The following is a 20,766-nucleotide window of genomic DNA, read 5'->3' as shown; positions in this document are numbered from 1 at the left end:
ATAGATGGAAACACAACACACAACTGAGGCAAAACAAACGACGCATTTGTTGTTGTCCACGCCAGCAATGTTTAGTTCTGCTGATAGAATTATCTTCAGGTTAAAGTAGTCGCACTAAAGGGATCAGCCTATCTAATTCTCGTTAATTTCAAATGGCTTGGAAGCCATTCTCAATCCTAACAGAGTGGTTAATTTTCTCAGCGTCATTTGGCATAAGCCTTATTAGCTTTACAGGAAGCTAAAGCAGCATACAAGCAACTCCTTGTCGCACTGTCAAAGGCTGCTTTGAAGTCCATGAAAAGGTGATACGCAGAGGTCCCATCCAATCCTGATGGATCTCCAGGGATGATGAACTTCATTGGAATGGTCGTATAAGTTTTGCAGGGGTTCAGACTAGTGGGATGTTGCAGAAAGTTCAACGCAAACTGCAAAGACCCATCAACAGTGATAAAAGGCCCCAAAACCTTTGGGGAGTGCCTTTATCGTTCGAAAAACTTAACCAAAATCCTTGACCTGTGTGAGGAGTAGAGGTTTACGCGGATCACTTTATCGGCGGCGGCGGCGTAGGTGGCGCGCCGACGTACGCCGGTGTTCTTACTTTAAAATCTTGATTTTTCTATTTAAAAAAAATAATCTTTAGGAAAGGTTTTGTTTATATGTATTTAAGGAAATCAACGTGTTGGCCATTTCGGAAAGATCCGGGGTTTTTGCATCAAAAGACCGTTCAAAAATTTTCAGGAGTAGCTCCTTGCGAAGGGATTGTCCCTCGTTCGCTTGCTCTAGCGAGGCTTCGAACCTAACCCCGGTCTATGGAATTGGTACTGCTGCGTCTGTGCGCCTGTATATCTTGTGCAAAGCGTAGTTTCACCTAGGGTTAACTCCTAATAATCGTCGCGAACACAATTTCTTTAAATCATTTGTCGCTCCTTGGCGGTCATGCATAAAGGCGACTTAGGGTTGATATTAATGGTCTATTAATACTTATGACTCTCGTGGCACAGGGTGCCTTCAGTTTTTTCGGCTGTTTTTAAGAGCTATAATTCCCCATGTGCGAACAGTAGGGATCCCTACCACCAGTCGCTACCACGCCTCCTGAGCCTCACACCATATGCCAGCACAGAAGCTATAGCTCTGTGGCTTCGAACTCAAACCTTCGTCGACGTCACTTTCCTAGAAGCTCTAGGCGTAGCTCCGAAGACTTTCCAACGGATGCTTTTGTCGAGCTATGCTTCCGAGCTACACCACAGAAGGACCTTGAAACGTTAGGGAGTGACTATTCGGCCAAGGATGCCGCCCTCGTCTAAGTGGATGTCATTGCGGAATGGGTGAAAATCGTATAATCGCATTACAAGAACCATGGATAAAATTTTTAAAATGTAGACCAAAGATTTCAGACGGTTGTGTTCACAACATTGACTTCAATAGTTTTCGTTAAATCAAATTTAGAATGAAAGTCGACGGATTTTAAGTTGCAAGTTGTTAACTACTGTTTCCGGCCTTACGTTTTCAGACAAGTTCGACTGTCCACTACGTTAGGGTAGTATCACACACGGTCATAAATTCCACTGTCTTGGGAAAGCTTTTGCTTCACCACTTTGAGTGTTCTTGCGAAGGACAAAGCCTCACCTGGTAGATATATGTGCCTACGTATTGACATTTGTAAAAGGAGCCGTAACGTGTAGGTGATATTTAAACTTGGTTGATAGGCTATAATCAACTCCAAGGGACTAGTTTTGGATAGGGCCGCCAACTTTAGGAAATGTCAAACCGGGAGACTTGGGTGTTGAAGGATGAAGTGTGAAAATCAAAATTAATATTTCAGACGCTATTGCATAGTTTAGCAAATAAACAACAGATGTTTGAATGCAAGGCTTAGTGATTTTTCCAACCCTTTTCATAAGTACATATACCCTCAAATTAAGTATGAGGTAAGAATAATTTCAAAGGAGTGTTTATGCCCCTAGAACCTACTAAAGGATTTTGCATCACTGCTTTCGCTTATTCTTGAGGATAATTTAAAAACATGTTCGCCTTGGGTCATTTTATTTGAATTAATTCTTCATTATTAATTTTTTCAAAAATGCAAAGTGAGCATATAAATTTATTATATAACTTTCCTTTTAGTGTTTTGTTTTAATAACTTGCTGAATTGGGTGATGCAAAGTCCGTGTTAAGCTGACATCGAAAGCGCCTGTTATTTTAAATAAATTTTGAATAGTTATAAAGAGTTAAGTTTCGCAATTAGTTTCTTATAACTGGCAGTGATGCGCATCCGTTGATACCACTTTCGACCATATCCGACCAATTTTCGACATGAACAATAAATGGCCTAATACTATGTTCAAACAGAAAAATAAATTGAGGCAATTTCAATTTAAATTGAGTGGTGTTCATACAACTCAATTTAGCTTACACAATAGTAATTTGATAGTCGGTTGGCTCATCTCTACAGCAACAACATACCTTTGTTCAGAATGTCAAAATGTGCGTGTTGAAATTAGGCAAATGGAATGGAATGAAAACATAAAACTTTGAAATTTTTGTGTGTTGTAAGAAAATGTGTTCAATGTTTTGGTTTCATTTTGAGTTTGCCATCCTCTTTTGACAATTCCTACTCCAGTGAAATTAAAAAAATAATATCAGCTGATGAGATGAGCCAACCATGTAGTTGAGGCATGCGCAACTGACGTTTAAATCTACTCAATAAACACACTTTACAAGGTTGTATTTGCAGTTTGAAACAATATATTACGTATTTTTTTAAATTGGCAATTTGTTATTACAATTTATTATATGATAAATTGCGTAATAAATTGCCCAAATGGTATAAATTGTCAATTTGGTGTGTGTTTGTACCTGGTATAAAGTGTTAAACGAGTAGAAAATATAGTAACGCGCCGGACGCCGCGCCGACGCGCCGATATTTTTGACATTCGGCGGCGGCGTGCGAAAAACGACCAAAATCGGTGGCGGCGGCGGCGTTTATCGGCGGCGTATATCTCTAGTGAGGGATTGTTCTTCACTTTATTTATTATTGGCATTTAAGAGGGGCTGACTCCCTGTTGCATGGTTTACTTAATTGAACACAGTATACTAAATTGTCATTTCCACTTAAAGGCGGAGGTGGAAATATTTTAGGAAAATAAATGGGTTGGAAAAACTGTGAAGTATTTGTGAGATTCCACTCAAGATTCTGGAGAAAAAGAAGTCAATATAATTTCATTTTTATTTGTGCACTAAAACCTTAAATAAATATGTACATACTTACGTCCTGTGCCCGTATTTCGTTTTGCCATCAGTGATCGAAACTCATTTTTTAGATCACTATAGCTCTAAAATGGTGGATCGGATAAATGACACATGAGACCTAACTAGCGACAAATTGTACTCGTTAGATCCATAACTTATAAATTTTATAAATAGTTTGAAAGTTGCATAGTTATATTACAAGTCACCTATAGTACCCGTCCTGGTATATTGTGGAGAGCCATGGACCTTGGCAACATCAGATGAGGCGGCTCTGAGAGTGTTCGAGACAAAAGATCTTCGAAAGATTTACGGACCTCTACGCATTGGCGATGGAAAAGATTTAATGATGAGCTGTACGAGCTCTACGCAGACTCCAACATAGTTCATCGAATTAAAACACAGCGGCTACGCCGGATAAATATTGTTATACGAATCAAAGATAATGCTCCGCCTAAGGAAGTTTTTTTAACGGAATCCGCTTATAGCTGCAGAGAAAGAGTGTGGCCAGGGGCGGGTTAAAGGAGGGGCTATCAGGGGCTATAGCCCCGCGCCCCAGCATCGGGAGGGCCGACGAGTTCGAATAAATAATATCATATTACGTATTTGCGTACACATAATTTAATTTTGCACCTTAAAATTTATATACAATAGTAATATGGAAAAGAATACACGCACTCGTTATGAATAAGATAATATAAGCAAGCACGTTCAGAGTTCGGACTATAGTCAGTATATCATGGCATATACTCATTGCAATCTGAACCCACTTGCTTAGATTATCACAAAAACACCATCGATGGCACTTGGAGGTTTACCGCAGAAGCAGAAGAAGAAGATGAATTGGAAACTAAAGCAACAAATTTGATAAATCGGATGATTTGCAAAATGACTTATTATTAGAACTCATATAGTTTATACCCCGCTTGAAACTATAGCCAAAAGGTTTTTTCTCTAATAGAACAGAAAAATTATATAATGGAACAGAACAAATTCTGTGCCCTTTGCAAGTTCTTAATTGGATTGTAAATGTGAACATGATCGAAGTATTCCCGAATATCTACATCGCTTACAGGATTTTGGTTACGATTCCAATAGCAAACTGCGAATCTGAAAGATCATTCTCGGTTTTAAAAAGAATAAAAAATATATATCGATCAACTATGTTAGATGAACGGTTGTCCGCATTGATGAGGTTAAGCATTGAAGTTGATTTACTTCGATCGATTGATTTTGATGATTTGATAAGTGACTTTGCCAGAGCAACATCAAGAAAAAAATATTTTTAATTGTATAATAATTTATAGTTTTTAATATATAAGTACCAAAGAAAAAATATTTCCGAGAATAAATTATAAAAATAATTATAACAGTTTTTATTTATTTAAAAAAAATTATCATATTTTGCTCCCCTTAAGTGGGCCCCATATTCATTTTAGTCCCGGGACTCGTAAATCTTTAATCTGCCCCTGAGTGCGGCCCCAACTTCGCTATAAGGACCAGGTGGAAAACGATTTAAATTCGTGGAGTGACCAACTGGTGTCCGTTGACCCAACGAAGAAGCGATTGACGCTCATTGTTGAACAACAATATCCGTTTAAACGTTTAAGTGCTAACTAAGTTAGTAAGTCAGTGGGTGAATGACCCTGACTGGCCCACTAATAGCATTCAGATCTATACAGATGGATCTAAACTGGATAACAGGGTCGGAGCGGGTGTATATTCGAGATACAAAGATTGTTTCGCCTTCCGGATCACTGTAGCGTATTTCAGGCCGAGCTTGCGGCCATACAAGACGCTGTGGACTGCCTTAGGCAGAAGGCAGTCTATCAGAAGCACATTTATATTTTCACAGACAGTTAAGCAGCGCTGAAACCCCTTGAATCTGTCACACCTAATTCTGAAACTGTAGTAGTCTGTCGCAGATCACTTGACGTGATGGCTGAACAGTTTGCCATAAGGGCATACCACGTAATGAGATGGCGGATGAGCTTGCAAGAAAGGGTACCTCCCTTCCACTTTCGCCATCCTGGAAGAGGTTAACCATGCCGCTTTCCACCTGCAAGCTCAAGATAAAGGAGGCTCTACTGATGGAAGTGGGAGCCAGGTGGAAGTATCATGTTAGATGCCACACGACCAAACTCACATGGCCGGAATGGAATGAGAAAATCTCGCGAGAGCTTCTCACCCTCCGTAAGAGGGATCTTTCCTTAGTTGTAGGTCTACCCACTGCTCATATTTGTATTGGACCGCATGTGGAAAGGATTGGCGCTCCATTTAATGATTATTGTAGAAGCTGCGGCAACGCAGAGGAGCCTGAAACTTCTAGGCATCTACTCTGTGAATGTACAGCGCTCGGTAGAATAAGGCAACGTTTTATGGGCAAGATGTTTCTCGTAGATCTGACTGATATAGCTGAGGTCAATATACGATGCTTAGTTAGCTTCACAAACTCAACGAAGTGGTGTGATTAAGAGAGTAGGAACAAATCCGTGTGGTTTCACAATGGACCTATAAAGGCCTAAGTGTGCCGCTCCGATGTTGACGGCAGCCACTTGAACCTAACCTAACCTAAGCTAGTAAGTCAGGTGCATAAAAATCGTGTCAGTGAAAATGGTTCTAAGTTACTGATCGTAAGAGTCCGTATGACTCTGGACAAATACATAAGCCCTAAAATTCAACTGAAAATACCTCAAGTTCGTAGCATTTAAAAAATTTTATTATATATTTGCACTTAGTTGGTAAGTATGTACTTCTAATGAAAAAACTTGTTACACTACATATTATTTCATAATAATAATTGCATATTTTATACAAGTCAAAAATTGTTGAAAAAAAAAAAAACTTCACGATGGCATATAAAATATTCTATCCATTTACAATGTGTTTATGCAATGGAAATAATTCTTGGGCTTATACTGAACATTCATTATAAAATTATTGCAATTAATTGTTTTTTATAAAAATTTTGGAAAAAATCTTTAAACAACTTTTTCTTTTTATCTGTAAATATTACAGTATTAAATTTTTCTTACTTATTTCAGCATCTCTAAGAAATTGTATGGTTGCGCTTTATTATTCAATGTCACCACTAACACCAAAACGTATTGTGGCCAACAAGTCGACCAAATAGATTAGTGTGGTTACCAACGAAACAGAAGCAGCTGCCAAAACTAGGTCAAGACGTTGCATATTCGGATGCCAGTAGTTGCGTTCTTTAGTAGTGGACCAATCACGGAATAGAAGCGCAGTTGCAGCGATCAGCAAAATAAATCCAACAATGGACCATAAAGCTGATGTACGCCAAGTGGTGCTGTTCGAAAGTGCATAAGAGGAAATAAAAAGAAAAAAAAAATGTATTGAATTAATAAGAAGAGGGAGTTCAAAATGAGTATACGCACTAGTCGCCAAATAACGACATAATTAAGTAAATTGATGTATAAATGATGAGACTGCCAAAGGTCACATAGCAGAGTGCAACAACACGTGGCGTTATGAAGATGCGTAGCTGTGAGTGAGTCGCTGGCTCATCGATGAGTCCGATACAAGTGATGACCAGCAGCTAAAACGAAGCGGTAGAGAGCAATGAAACATTGAAGTATTTAAAAGTTAATTGATTTAATTAAATTCACTACTGACAAACTTGTGACTTACGAGTTCGAGTACTTTAATGCCCATTAACGAATAAGTGGCTCGCTTTGAGCTGCTACTTGTTGTGTAGGCGACGTCTTCCGCTGGCGTCATTTCAATGCGTGAGATTTCTGTAGAGCAGAATATTAGATTATAAATAATTAAGATATATAACAAAAAGTACTGTTATGGAAAAGTAATAAAAATAAATGGGTTTGTCTATGATCGAAATGTCGACATGTTTTTTTTTTTACCTACAGCACGCAGATAGCTCATTTTGGCGGCTTTTTATTTTAACGTTCGCTCGTTACAATTGAATACTTTTTTGCGCCAAGAGTGAATGAACTGTCTAATGGAAGCACCTTGAAGTACATAAGTTATGGAAGCAACGATGTAATAACCTACTTTTTCACAAAATAATCGTGCATTGATTCGAAAGCGAAATTATGGTAGTTAACATTAAAAAATTAGAACATAGTTATGTCTTTAGTATTAGTACATTCTTCTAATTTTTAAGCATTTAAATATTTACTAGATCCACATTTGCAGAACGGCAAGCTAATTTTCTAAGCCCATAGTTAATATAAAGATTTGTTAAAAATGTATACGTTCAACCCCTCATGTCAAGTTTGTGAAGTGAACTTAAGTAGTTAATTGTACATAATTACTCACAATAATAAGACAGATACTGTCATTATTCAAGCTTTTCTAAATACTGAATCAGTATCTATGTATTTTACATCTCATTAGATACATACATATGTCAGTTGTTTAATTAAAAATTGTTAGTAAACTGTCATACAAAATTATTTGATATTACTATAACTTAGGTGTTTTTGGAGTATAAGAGCCTAATTTTCCATTCTCACTGGTTACGGACTATCTCAATCGGTAGAAATTTACTTTGGTGAGAAATATTTTTATTATGTTGAGACAGTGTGGAGAATATGTGTTTAGATTGCACTGGCCGGTCCGTGAGGACCTCATATAGACTGAGACAGTCCATAGAACTTTACAGCGCCGTGCTTTGGTCCACGCCTCTCCTGCTAGGTCGATAATGTGCAATTCTCGCCTTCTCTTAATGTTGCCCAATCTAACTGAGACGTCTAAGGAGCAAGCTTAGTGGGATATGCCCATTACAGCTAGTTCATCCGATCTTTTATTCCCATCTATTCCCATATTCCCTGGGACGCAATAAATATATATGTTTCTCCCTACCCCGATTGTCTCCAGGGATTGCTTACACTCAAACACACTTTTAAATATTGTGCTATGCGAGATTATTGCCTTAATTTCAAAAAAAAAAAGAAATAAGTAAAAATTGACGCGGTATTTTTACTGCTTTGGTCAAATAGTGTGGAAAACGAACTATAAAAATCTACGAAACCAATTCTAGAGATATGCCGTCTTATCCATGAAAGAAAAGTTAAAGCATTTTACAACTTAATATCTTATTTAAATTAGCAAAGAACGCGGGGGAGAAACCGGACAATGACAACAAAAATAATAATATTTAGGCGCGCCATACTTCTAAGAAGAATAAGGCCGAGCTTCTCTTCCAAAGTGACGAGCGGACATTAAAAAAAAAAAAAACGAATCTAAGCACGACAGTATCCACACAACAACAAAATATACATAACTTTTAAGCAGATAAGTTGATAATGAGGGGACGTGAATACCTCAAATATTTTCTTTCTAATATGTAATGTATTAACTAAATAATTTATTTTTAATTAACTCTTTTCCCCTCCTCTAATAAAATTATCACGAACAAAAAATGCAAAGTTTCAAGCTTGTAAAATATAAGAAAACCAGTATCGCTTTAAAAACAGCATAGCTTAAAGCAAGCAATGTGTGCTGGCCACATGTTGTTGGAAAAATTTGGTACAAAATATTTTGAAAAGTCTGGATTTGTCGTGTTTTGCTTTTGAAAGTCATGATAATGACTTATGAGCTAATATGAGAGTGCTTGATTAAATATATATCATTTCAACCGGAATATATGAGCTCACACATTCAGGCAAGTCCGTGTTTTTGGCCTATTGCCTTAGTAAAGAAGCCATGGCGTATGAGTAACTATTATATTATTATTATTATAAAATAAAAAAATAATGTAGTTAATAATAATTAATAATTATTTGGTGATAAATACATATAGAATACATTTAAAAAAAAAATTAATTTCACATACCGCCGTTTCAAATTGTATAAAATAAAGCACCTATTCGAAATGGAATGGAGTAGTTGTTTAAATACCTAACCTAAAAAAGTCCTAAGCAGCACTGAACTCAGTATACCGATATGACTTACTATTTCGACTATCGAGGTGTACTTTACATAATTTTTAGTAAATTTTTTTAAGAGAAGCAAAACATGGTATACAATTTATCTGGTTTCGGAATTTCGGAATTACTGGTTATGTTCAGTAATTTAAGGTTTTTGTAAATTTCGTTATCACTAACTATTACAAATGTACATATGTATATTCAACACATTTTCATGGGGTTGTACATATGTACGCGTATTAAAAAATCATATACAGATATATGTGGATATGCAGTTGAGTAAATATATTTGTTAACTATAAAAATAAATTAAAAAAAAAAACAATTAAATTCTAATTTGCGTGCATTAAGCTTTGTATGTACATATGTACTTCATCAACTTGATGCAAAAAAAAAAAAAAAAACAACAAAATTTTACAAAAAAATAGTCTTTACATTTTTGTAAAATTTTTAGGTGATGGCACGAAATCAACGATGACGACAAAACATGACGTGAATCACAAAACAAGCCACAAAATACACGAAAATATGGCCAAGAAAGAAAATAAAGAAAGAATTGGTTTGCCATATTAAGGCTAAAGGCGCCAAAACGAGTTTTTTTGTTGGTAAATAAAAAATGTAAACAAACCAGCATACAGATGCAAGAAGAATTAAAACCCGTTGATAGTGTCGGAAAGAAAGTGAATAAAAATTGGAGAGAGAGCGAAATGTATGCAACTAGAGAGAGCACTTTGTATACATACAAACAACTCAACATATTTGCTTTCGAAGATTTCGAAGTTTTGTGACGACTTCGAAAACAAAATGTAACATTCGAGCAGTTGTAAGTGCATGTGAATACATACATACATATATATGTTACAATGTAACTGGTCTAATTGAATATCGACAATATTTGACCGCATGCCACGCCTGTTTTTGTTATTTGCGAAGATTGAGTGTACTGGATGTAGGTACTCAAAATTAGTTCTTTTTTATATGAAATAGTAAGTGCATATTTTAAAAAAATTTAAAACTCGTTTAGCCTTAAAATATTGCTAAAACGCAATAGTAAATAAAAAAATTTCAACTGCAGCAAATACTTGCCATTAAATCTCTCAAAGTTGTTGTGAAACCTTACAACAGGGCCATTGACTTGTAGCTCTCTAGCTGAAGTACTTGCATACTGGTATAAATATGCATTTGAATTGGTTTTGGACAATTGGTGTGAACGCTCGTTAACAACACCAAAAAATGTATCTACGAACACATTCACACGTATTTAAATGTCTGATAAGTATGTACATAAATATATGTACATATCTAATGTAAATCAACGGCGACAAAGTAACGTGTTTGGCATACTAAAAACTTATCATGTTTTTTTTTTTCTAATGGAACCTATTCGATTTATGCTTATTTGTTGTATAATCTGGGCCCGTATTACGTGTTATGATCAGTGACTGAAAACCATTTTCACACAAGCGATAACTAAATAAAAATTCAATATGTTATGGATGTAACGAGTACTGTTTGTCGCTAGTTCGCATATGCCATTAATCCGATACATCATTTAGAGCTATTGTGATTTAAAAAATTAGTTTCGATCACGGAATGTAACACGTAATACGGGCCCAGCACGAGAGTTTCCTTGTATGTGAAAACGTTTATAGAAATTAGATGAATTCGAGTTTGTTGCCTTAAGTCCTTTGTTTCCCAAATATTATGTACCTTTAAAAATTTTGCCTAGAGAATGAGTGTAGATGAAAGATGGGTGGAAAAATAATCAATATGGGGATCCCTGGAACACAAAGAATATGTTCTGCGCATCTTTATAAACACCGAAGGTGTGTGTAGCAATGACTTGTATGAGGCTATTGAAAGCATACTGGTTGGTTTAGTAATCTCGGGAGCTCTCGTAGAATTCATTACAAACTTCTTTATAGCAGAATTGTCATAGTCAAGAACGTTGACACCACTATTGCGATAGGAGTTTAGAGAGGCACTTACTTCTCTACTTTGCGATGTGGTTATAAACAAGCTTTTGGTGGGCCTCAAAGCGTCTTTCCGTCGAGTCTAAGTATTGCATACCGCAACAATAAAAAACTAGTCTCTTTTAGCAAGACATACAGCAGTCTCGCTTTTAGACCTTCCTCGATTGGGGGAGTACCGTTGGTAGTTTCTGGTGTGGTTAGATGTCTGCCTCAGAAGCCCTGTACTGTTGCTGGGAAAGCATTGGCAATAATGGGGCCTTTCGCCATGAGGCGTGCAGTGGCTTTACAAAATGTTAGACAAACTGATGCTCCTCTATGAGGTGCTATTCTGTTACTTTTTATTTAGTTACTTCCCAACTGGACAAGGCAAGTATTATGGTGCTGCACAACTACAACAGTATTACCGAGCTCTGAGCTTGACTGTAAAGAGTTAGCTGTGAATGCCAAGCCTCGCTTACGATAACCTCGAATTATTAAAAAATTAGGTTCTTCTGAGCTCCCTTCTATTTCACTACGTAAAAGAAGCGGATGTTTTGTGAAAAATACGTGTTTTTTAGTTCTTATGTGAACCTTTGAATAAGCAGCGTGGAAACGCTTACACAGTGACATACTGCAAGACTAATCACAGGCGCTAAAATTTGAAAGGGTGTTTGTCGAATTTAATTACTACGTCTCTAGCTGCGGGTTCCCCAAAATATAGCTAAACAGACTGCGAAAGGCTGCAAACACGGGTTAAAAGGGCATAATAAAAAATCATTCTCGAACTAGTCGGTCCAGTACCCGATGGCGATATTATCAAAGCGTATCGGATTTAGATTAGAAAAAGGAATTCTCATAATCTTAAAACTCCAATAAACCTCCTCCAGTCACCTCGAGTACGAAGATAAATGCAAAGATAAATCCTTAGGCAAAGAGTGGACAAAATAAATATAGGTAGATGTTATAGCCAAAATGCTAAAGGGGCAAGCAAGGTAGCGCCGGTGGGTGATGGATTCAAAATTTTGGAAAGCTCTTTAGTCCATAGACACGCGGTTCTGCGACGGCAACTGTGACTTAAGGACTACACGAGACCACCTTAATTCTTGATACAAATATATCTACTCCTTAATGATATTTCATCGAAACCGTAGTTGTGGACAAAACTTGGTAAACTTTAAATTTGGACTTAGTAAATAACGATTTCGCTTTCCCACCTGAATAAACAATTAAGAAGTTGCATTTTGCAGGAAAGGCATATCAACGGAAAATTGTTGCAATAATCCTTTTAAGATTTCAACTATGAGATTGAGTCAAGCAAAGCAAGACTAGTGAAAACAACAAATACTTATAATTGTTTAAAAACCGGTTTACAACAGCCAAATATCTGTACTTACTTATAATACATATGTACATATATACGACAGTGTTGTTGATTGCATACTTACATAAATACAATGTTGTGCCTATATATGTATGTACATGCAACAATGTGTATATGTTTATATGTACATACATATGTAAGAAAATATGCACAGGTAAACAGTCAGGAAAAAAATCTTGTCATACCACATTCAGTTAAATACGAATTCACGTGCTGCTACCTTTCAATCAACATCGAATCAAAGGTAAAATAAAAAAAATAAAAAAAAAATCAAAACAGAAAAGATTCAAAGCAAAAAATGTAAATATTTAGAAATATGCGAGCAAAACACTAAAAAAGCTAAAAGTACGCAACAATAAAAAAGGGGCCAAAGCTCCGATGCAGGTCAACATACCCCAACAACAGCACTAATATACATACATATGAATAGATTTGTACGTAAAAAAATAACAAATAGTTGCTCACTGCATTTTTCACAGCAAATCAGGTCAACTCACTATAGTGTTTATAATTTGTTGTTAAATTATTAACTTTGTATTTTATACTTTGAATTTTAAATATTTTGTTATTGAATTAGTTTTTGTAAATTAAAATAAATTTAAATGAAAAATTTGAAAATTAGGAAATATTTAAGAATTTTTTGGAAAGGGGGTTAAAAATTTAAATAAAATATTTATTTTTATATAAAAAAATATAAGTAAATTTAAATAATCTTAATCAAAAATTTTCATTTTGATATCACCAAAATTTTCATTTACAAAAACTAATTCGATAACAAAATATCTAAAATTCAAAGTATAAAATACAAAGTTAATAATTTAACAACAAATTATAAACACTATACTCACCACCCAGTCAATGTTTGGTCTGTTACAGGCCAAATTAATGGCGGTGCAGTTAAAGCTGACTTTTCATGAAACATATGTACGTATGGATATTTTTTAAATTTAACATTTTTACCTACGGGATGGTGTTTCATGTTTGGTTGAAAATTCTTATTTTATTTTAACTATTTTTTTGGATGAATCTGCTTTTTATGGTAAAAAAAAATGTTTTTTTTTCTTTCTTTTTTGACTTTTTTACCACGAACAACTCTAAATAATGCAAAAATCAAAGTGTGCATAATTAAAGTACTTTGCAAATTTTGGTTCGAGCAGAACATATTACGTATATGTGTATTTGACACTGAAATTTTCAATTATTATGCGTCATTCCCATAAAGCATTTATAATATTTTAAGCACATTAAATATTTATTTTCTATAAACACTTCGATTTGCCGGTAGGACAAAAAGTAGGAAATGGGCGGAAAATAAAACAGCCTAATGTACATCTAAGCATTTTCGTGCCACTGGTATGCCCATGAACGGCCTCGTGACATGCAATGTTAATAGTAGTTAGTATCGCACCCTAAACCAGAAGCAGTCACAACTCAATATCTGCTCAGCTGGATGTTACCGCTTCTGTATAGCACAAATAGATTTCAATTTTTCAAAAAAAATGCCTAAAGAAAGTTTCTTTTGGTTGAAGACACCTATCACTGAAAGAAAAAAAAAGAATGTGTTATTTTGCGATGCTTTTGGGAATATGACTAACATTCCAACTGCTAGTCTCACACTCACTCTCATTCCCTTGGCAGTATCAACAAAAATTGTATATACATTAGTGTGGGTCGATTTGTATGGACGAAAGTTTACCGCTATTGCGCCATCGATTTTTCGATAGGATTTCGGCTGAGTAAAAAAAGTTCAATACGCATACTCAAAAAAATAATTTTCGAGCCTGTGAAATTTCATTTTTTTTAACTTTTTTTCGACTTAGATTTTTAAGGTATTTTTCATGACCTACTAAAATTTTTATTTTTTTGCGTTTAAACTGTTATCGCCAACGTTTTTAGCGGACATTTTTGGGTACCCTATACATGAAAATTTTACAATCAAATGACAATTTTTTAGTAGGTCATGAAAACAACTTTAAAAAACAAAGTAAAAAAAAATAAAAAAAAAAAATTTAATTTCGCAGGCTCGAAAATTATTTTTTTGGGTATGCGTAGTGGAACTTTCCTATCAAAAAATCGATGGCGCGATATCGGTTAATAAATCGACCCACCGTAATATAGATATGTATGTAGATAATTACACGTTCTACTAACTCAACAGCTGTCAACTGAATCAATAATAAAATTTTGCAACGTTATTGTTAATATTTAATTAGACCCTATAGGCAATTGTGTCAGTTGAGTTGAATGTCAATTAAGGTAATATTTACGCCCGTATCTTTTAATGCGTATGTATGCATGCATGTATGTATATAGAGAAGAACAAATGTATGACTAGCAGAGGCCTTTGGCACATAAAACTTGATATAAATTTATAAATTAATTTCGAAAAAAGTTATAAAATAATAAAGCTAACTAAAGTTATTTGTTGGGTTTATGATTTTGAGATCACATAACTCTTGCGACATAGACTACGCCTTAAATTTCTCTCACTGTATTATACTGTTTTCACACAGAAACATAATGATCCCATTTCACCTTCTAATGAAATCGTAAATTTTGTGCTTTCACATAGAAGTAACTGCTCGATTAGTATGAAGGATGAAATGTCAAACGAATAAAATGACAATGCTATATGACAGACAATCATGGCGGAGCGATACAAGGTAGCAGCATGGTGACATACCTACATACATGCCATGCAGACAATGACATTTACTTTGACAAATGACATTTTTAAGCACTGAACACACCAAAAACTAAGAAACTGAACGCTCCCAACAGAGTTGCGTTGTGCTTTTGACTTCATTAGGCATTCGATTAGCTACTAATGAAATAATTATAGATTCGAATTTTGTAGGGAAGATTGAGCTCAATAAGCGTCTTAATGTAGAAAACTGCATTTATTATTCAATAAGCCGTCTGTGTGAAAACAGTATTAATCTGCTCACATATGTTTTGAATATGTTCTATTTGCTGCGCTATTTGCGTAAATAATCTAGAACTTTCATGGGGCCGTTTTTTAATGTGATACTTAATCGATTTTTTCAAAAAGAGCTCTATAAAGAACTTTACCTTGTGTTTGCAAGATTTCAGAAAATTGCATAACTTACTACGAGAGACACTTTCACTTACGACTGCTTTTAATAAAAAAATTGTTAAACCCTTGAAGGGAAAATTCTTATTGTGGCCTATGTGGACTGCTGAGTGGAATATCACCCATCATCTCGGATGTCGTTTCAAAACCACCCTATCTCAGAAATCTTTTGAAAACGCCATATTTGGCCCTATCTAAAACTAAGCTCAATTCATTCTGACATCAGATATGACGTTTATGAAACACATTTCGAAATAGGGCTTTCTTCAACTGAGTTCTGTGATAGGTCGTTTTTGACAAAAATCCTGAAAGAGGGCATTTTTGAAAAATATTCTGAGATGGGGTTATATCGCACTCAGCAGTCGATGTAGAGTTCACATTGTGAACTGAATTTCGATCATTTTTTGTTTCTCAAGTCACTTGTTCGGTACTTAGACGAATCGATCAAATATATTCCACCTGGTTAAGCGAATATTGCTTAAAGATTAATACTCTTACATATGTATATCTAATATTACCCACTTTCAATCTATTGATACGTCTTGGGATTTGCATTGCCAATGCAAGTACATGGTATAGGGAGTGGTTGGTGAATTCGGTGTCGAGCAGACCTGGATTCCACAGTACAAATGTGAAAATTGCACACATTGCAACTTCCCACCCACTTTCACGATGACAACAGCAATAACAAAAAAGTAACGAAGTTACAATACAACAATGCAACACTAACAAGCTTGATTAACTTTTATGTGTAAGCACATGATTAAGACAATGGAAAGTTCTGTCTCTGCGATGAATAGGCACGAACATGTAAGGGGAACGTGCTTAATGAGGGTAAAGAGTGTTTAAGGGCTGTTAGTGGGAGTGCTGATACCTAGTGATAGGAATCAAAGCAACTTGAATTTATTTTGTTTCGTCCCATAAATTAAAAAGCACATATAATTTTCCCCACTTAATTTTTTAACTCTTTAGAAAAAACCCAAGCACTGTGCCCTGTAGAACAAAACAAATGGAAGGAAGTATGAATCATTCAGAACATGCCGCGGAGAAGCAAAAAAAAAATCGCAAAGAGCGGTAGACAGGAAACGAAGAACAATGACAAAAAAAAAAACACTCTAGACTTCAATGTCAAAGTCATTATTTTGTTGTTTACCCAGTTGTGGTAAACTGACACCAAACGTGAGCAACAATAAGTTAGTGGCTAGGACTTCCAAGGACACAAAACAAAACAGAAAAAAGGACGAATAACACGTGAATGGTCAGTATAATGAAACTACAATAACAATGAACGACGATATAATGAAGTGAGTGCGTGTATAGTACTATTAACATGATTGGGAGCGGTCGGTGCCCTGCGAACTGTAGGACTGGTGTAAGCAACGAAAGTTTTGTGGTAATAAACAATTTTTATTGCCCTTTGTTTCTTAAATTTTTTATCAAGTCTCAATAACAAATTACCTACATAGTATAGTCTAACTTTGTTTACTCTCATTGAACTTTATTGGCTCAGAGGAGGTTTGTCCAGTTCTTTTTTAATTGTTAATTGCAGCTTATTAGGTATCATTGTGAGGACTAATGAAATAAGGACAATAAAATCAGTTAGCCTGTCAGTTATGTACCACCTTTCAACAAAATAGGGGGTATCCATCATCAATGTCAATTTATGTTTCAAAGCAGATACAGCTGATCAGTCATTTGTATCCCAAGGACTACGGATCAATTAACTTAACATCAGTTCTGCTAAAAAAAAAACTTTAAGAGACTGAGATAAGTGTATATAAAGTCCAAGAGGGATAAAAAACTGTTCTGTTGGAAAACAAGGAGCACTCCTTAGGAGTTTTCAGAGACAAACGCGGGGCTTTCAATAATGTCTCTAAAGAGGCGATCATGGTGGGTCTTAAGTAAATTGAAGTACATCCAGCCCTAACTAGATGAAACGATTACAATATGATTACAGTGAGAGTTGTATGAGACTACAACCGGTGGCTTTGAACGCTGTTCATCAACCAACTGCCCAGTCAGTACGCAGATGATGTTACCGTTGTCATAAGTGGAAAGTGCCCTTCAACAAATTAACTCTTTGATGGATCGGACGCTCCGGAATATACATACTTGAGTGCCAATGCGGAGAAGACGGATATGGTCTTAATTGTTTGGAGGTATTAATATGGATTTCTTGTTTGGCGAAACCAGCCCCGACGGCTGCACTCTATGCCATTCTGCAGATTCCACCTGTAGACCTGGTGGCGAAGAACATAGCGTTAACAACTCAATCAAGATTCAATGCCTCGGAGCAGATTGCACGCAGACCATACCACCATAATAGTATTGTGTCATAAAATATTGAACAAACAGACTACGTAGATCCCTTCCTGCGCTTCCAGGGGTCTCTTAGAGCAACACTAGAGTTGGAAGGTTGGCACAAGTGTGCACAAATAGCAGACAAGGCGATACACGTGCACACCGATGGTTCCAAAGTAATGGATGGAGCAGGGTCTGCGCTATACTGCGCGGATCCAAAAATAAATAAATCCTACAAGCTGCCAGATCACTGTATTGTTTTTCGCTATTGCTATGAAAAATTGCATAAAAATTTATTTAAAATCAGCGACAGATCTTGATATTTCTACTTTATTGTACTAAAAATGGGTTTCAAAACTGAGTACATACAATTTTTTCTAAGGCAAACAAATTTTATTTTTCAGGAATAAAAATTTTTTTTTAACCAAATTTTAGTTGTGGTATATACATAGTTTTAGTTATTAGATATTTATCAACTGGAACAGGATAATCGATTCTCCAATTTTTTGAGAAAAATGTATATAATCAAACAAAAGTTCAAAAACCGGCCCCGAAAACCCTCATATAATAAAAAAAAAAAAAAAATCAAAATCGGATAAAAATTACGACCTGCAAAGATTAATGAAACAATTTGTCTCCACTGTGTTTCAGTCCAAACAGTCTGGTACTACAATAGATCATCTTGTGGTGCTCGACCTAAGGCAAAATCTTGGTTAAGTTGCGTCAGTGTATGCATCTCTTAGATTCAACACCTTTTGTAGTATGTCCCTCTAAAGTCTAACAACATTTTTGCTAACCAAAAGAAGACAGACAGAGAGGCTTACTTATTTGATGAGAGAGCTGGCGACCTATACACATAAACATATGTACATGTTTTGAAGCTTAGAATTGCAACACACCTCGGTTAAGAAGAAAAATAGGCATGTAATTGTTGTTGGGTTTATATTAAACATTATACCCTTATTAAAACAATATTTCAATAGATAAGTATTTTGATATCAATAAAACTTTTTTGCTGCATATCTTGAATACTACACAAAATTTGGGGTGTGGCTTTAACGTGTTAGTTTTGCGGTTAAAAGAGTGTACATTAGACTAGGCCGAAAAAGTTATTTCAAAAGCCGCCCAAATTTTATTATTATACATAGATTTTTAATGCTGGTATCTCATTGGTTCGGTTTTCAGAACATCTATTATTCCTGTTTATGACATTTTAAGCTTTGACGTTATTTTCACATAGTTTTGTCTGCTTGATGAGTTTGCTTCTCGTTTCTCCAAACTATGAAAAAATTAAGACCAAAAAATATTTTTTTTCAGACCCTCTCAACAGAAGCTTAGTAATGGTATTCTGCAATATTTTTATTTCGTATGAAGACCGATCTAATCTAGTGTATTTTCATCATTTATAAGGCATTCAATTTTTTCGTTCTATTACGCTATATATATTCTTTCAATAAGATAACTTCGATACGATATTTATTAATTAAATTATGGATTTTTTCACATTCCACTAAGAGAATCTTCAATAATAAATAAAATGATTATATAATGCATTCAAATCTCGTAACTCAATATGCAAATGATTAGTTAACTCACAACTACATACAAATAAAATATTTATCTCAACAATTTTGTATAAAATTAGTTACACACATTTTTTTGTACTGTGATAAATTATCGGTGCGAGAGCGGCATAAACACAATGTACTGTTGTGTGTTGTTATTATTGTACAAGTGCGCTATAATTAGCGTGACTATGATGCGAGTTAAGAGTTGTTGTACAGGTTAGTCAACGAGTTTTTAGTAAGATCTTTTCACAGATTGAGTTCTTTTAAATTTTTTTGCTGCACTTTTTGCTATTTTCTTAAAGTTTATCTCAAAAAATTTGCTTGCGATTTGCTATAAATTTATTTTTATAAAAAAATTAACAAAATTTCAGTAACTCAGTATTTACACGCGCACTTTTAACGCATACGTCAGTGTTTTTTTTATCGCGTCCTCTCTGCTATGCTTTCAATTCTTCACAAACAAACTTCTTTATGCGTTTTGTTTATTTACACATTTTCTACAAAGTCAACAAACAACTTTTGTTTTAACACTTTTATGTGCACCGTTAATTACTTTCGTTACGCGCTCACTGTACCGTCCTATTCGAATTACGAACACCGAATGCCGAATCGGTTAGTAAGCAGCCCTCATTTGACCAGATTTCATAAGTGAGTTAGTTGCCAGTGAACGCTTAGTAAATAGCGCTAGTTGGTCGAATTCGAGTTTTCGTACTTATGCACGCACACACGCACGTTTCGAAGCTGTGTTCGAACTCGAACTTTTCGAAGAAGAATGTGAGAGCTCGTACCTCAATTGATTACCCAACAAACACTCCAGGTGTAGTTTTAACCGATAAATAGTCCTAACAAAACTACTAAAAGTAATTTGAAATTTTTTAAATTTAGGAGTTCAAAGACAAGCCAAGCAACAAAAAGGACCATCATAGCTTTCTTTGAATCTCATTTTTTTTTAAATTAAAACCATCACTACATAGCATAAAACAAAGTCGCTTTTTCTGTCCCTATGTCCCTTTGACTGCTTAAACCTTTAAAACTACGCAACGTATTTTGATGCGGTTTTTTTTTAATAGATAGAGTGATTAAAGAAGAAGATTTATATCTATAAAAATATCCTATAAATAGTGGAGAAACATTGTTATTTTTGAAGTTTCTAATGTGATGTATATATATAAAAGAAAGTGGTGTTACTTACACTATTCATAACCCAAGAACGGATGAACCGATTTACTGAAAATTTGTGAAGAGGTAGCTTAGAACCAGGAGACGGACATAGGATACTTTTTATCCCGTACTGGTTAGGGTCTTGAGA

At 35.2% G+C, this 20,766-nt stretch overlaps 1 protein-coding gene across 2 annotated transcripts; it reads right to left on the bottom strand.

Annotated features, from left to right (window-relative positions):
• Positions 1-5,949: 5,949 nt before the first annotated feature.
• LOC137233621 (uncharacterized) lies at positions 5,950-20,065 on the bottom strand. Of its 2 annotated transcripts, none has more exons than XM_067756799.1 (4): positions 19,543-20,065; positions 6,901-7,007; positions 6,648-6,808; positions 5,950-6,559 (listed from the first exon to the last, which is right to left on the bottom strand). In XM_067756799.1, exons 2-4 carry the CDS (start codon positions 6,988-6,990, stop codon positions 6,322-6,324), a joined length of 489 nt encoding a protein of 162 aa, XP_067612900.1. In that variant the 5' UTR covers positions 6,991-7,007; positions 19,543-20,065; the 3' UTR covers positions 5,950-6,321. The 2 variants fall into 2 exon arrangements, with proteins under 2 accessions (XP_067612900.1, XP_067612899.1); XM_067756798.1 differs by lacking the exon at positions 19,543-20,065 and adding an exon at positions 7,131-7,462.
• Between the last annotated feature and the right edge of the window lie 701 nt (positions 20,066-20,766).

Source organism: Eurosta solidaginis, chromosome 5 (assembly GCF_040869045.1).
Source record: "Eurosta solidaginis isolate ZX-2024a chromosome 5, ASM4086904v1, whole genome shotgun sequence".
Lineage (NCBI taxonomy): Eukaryota > Metazoa > Arthropoda > Insecta > Diptera > Tephritidae > Eurosta > Eurosta solidaginis.
The sequence above is the reverse complement of the archived record's forward strand: the minus strand, read 5'-3'. Positions and strand labels throughout refer to the sequence as shown.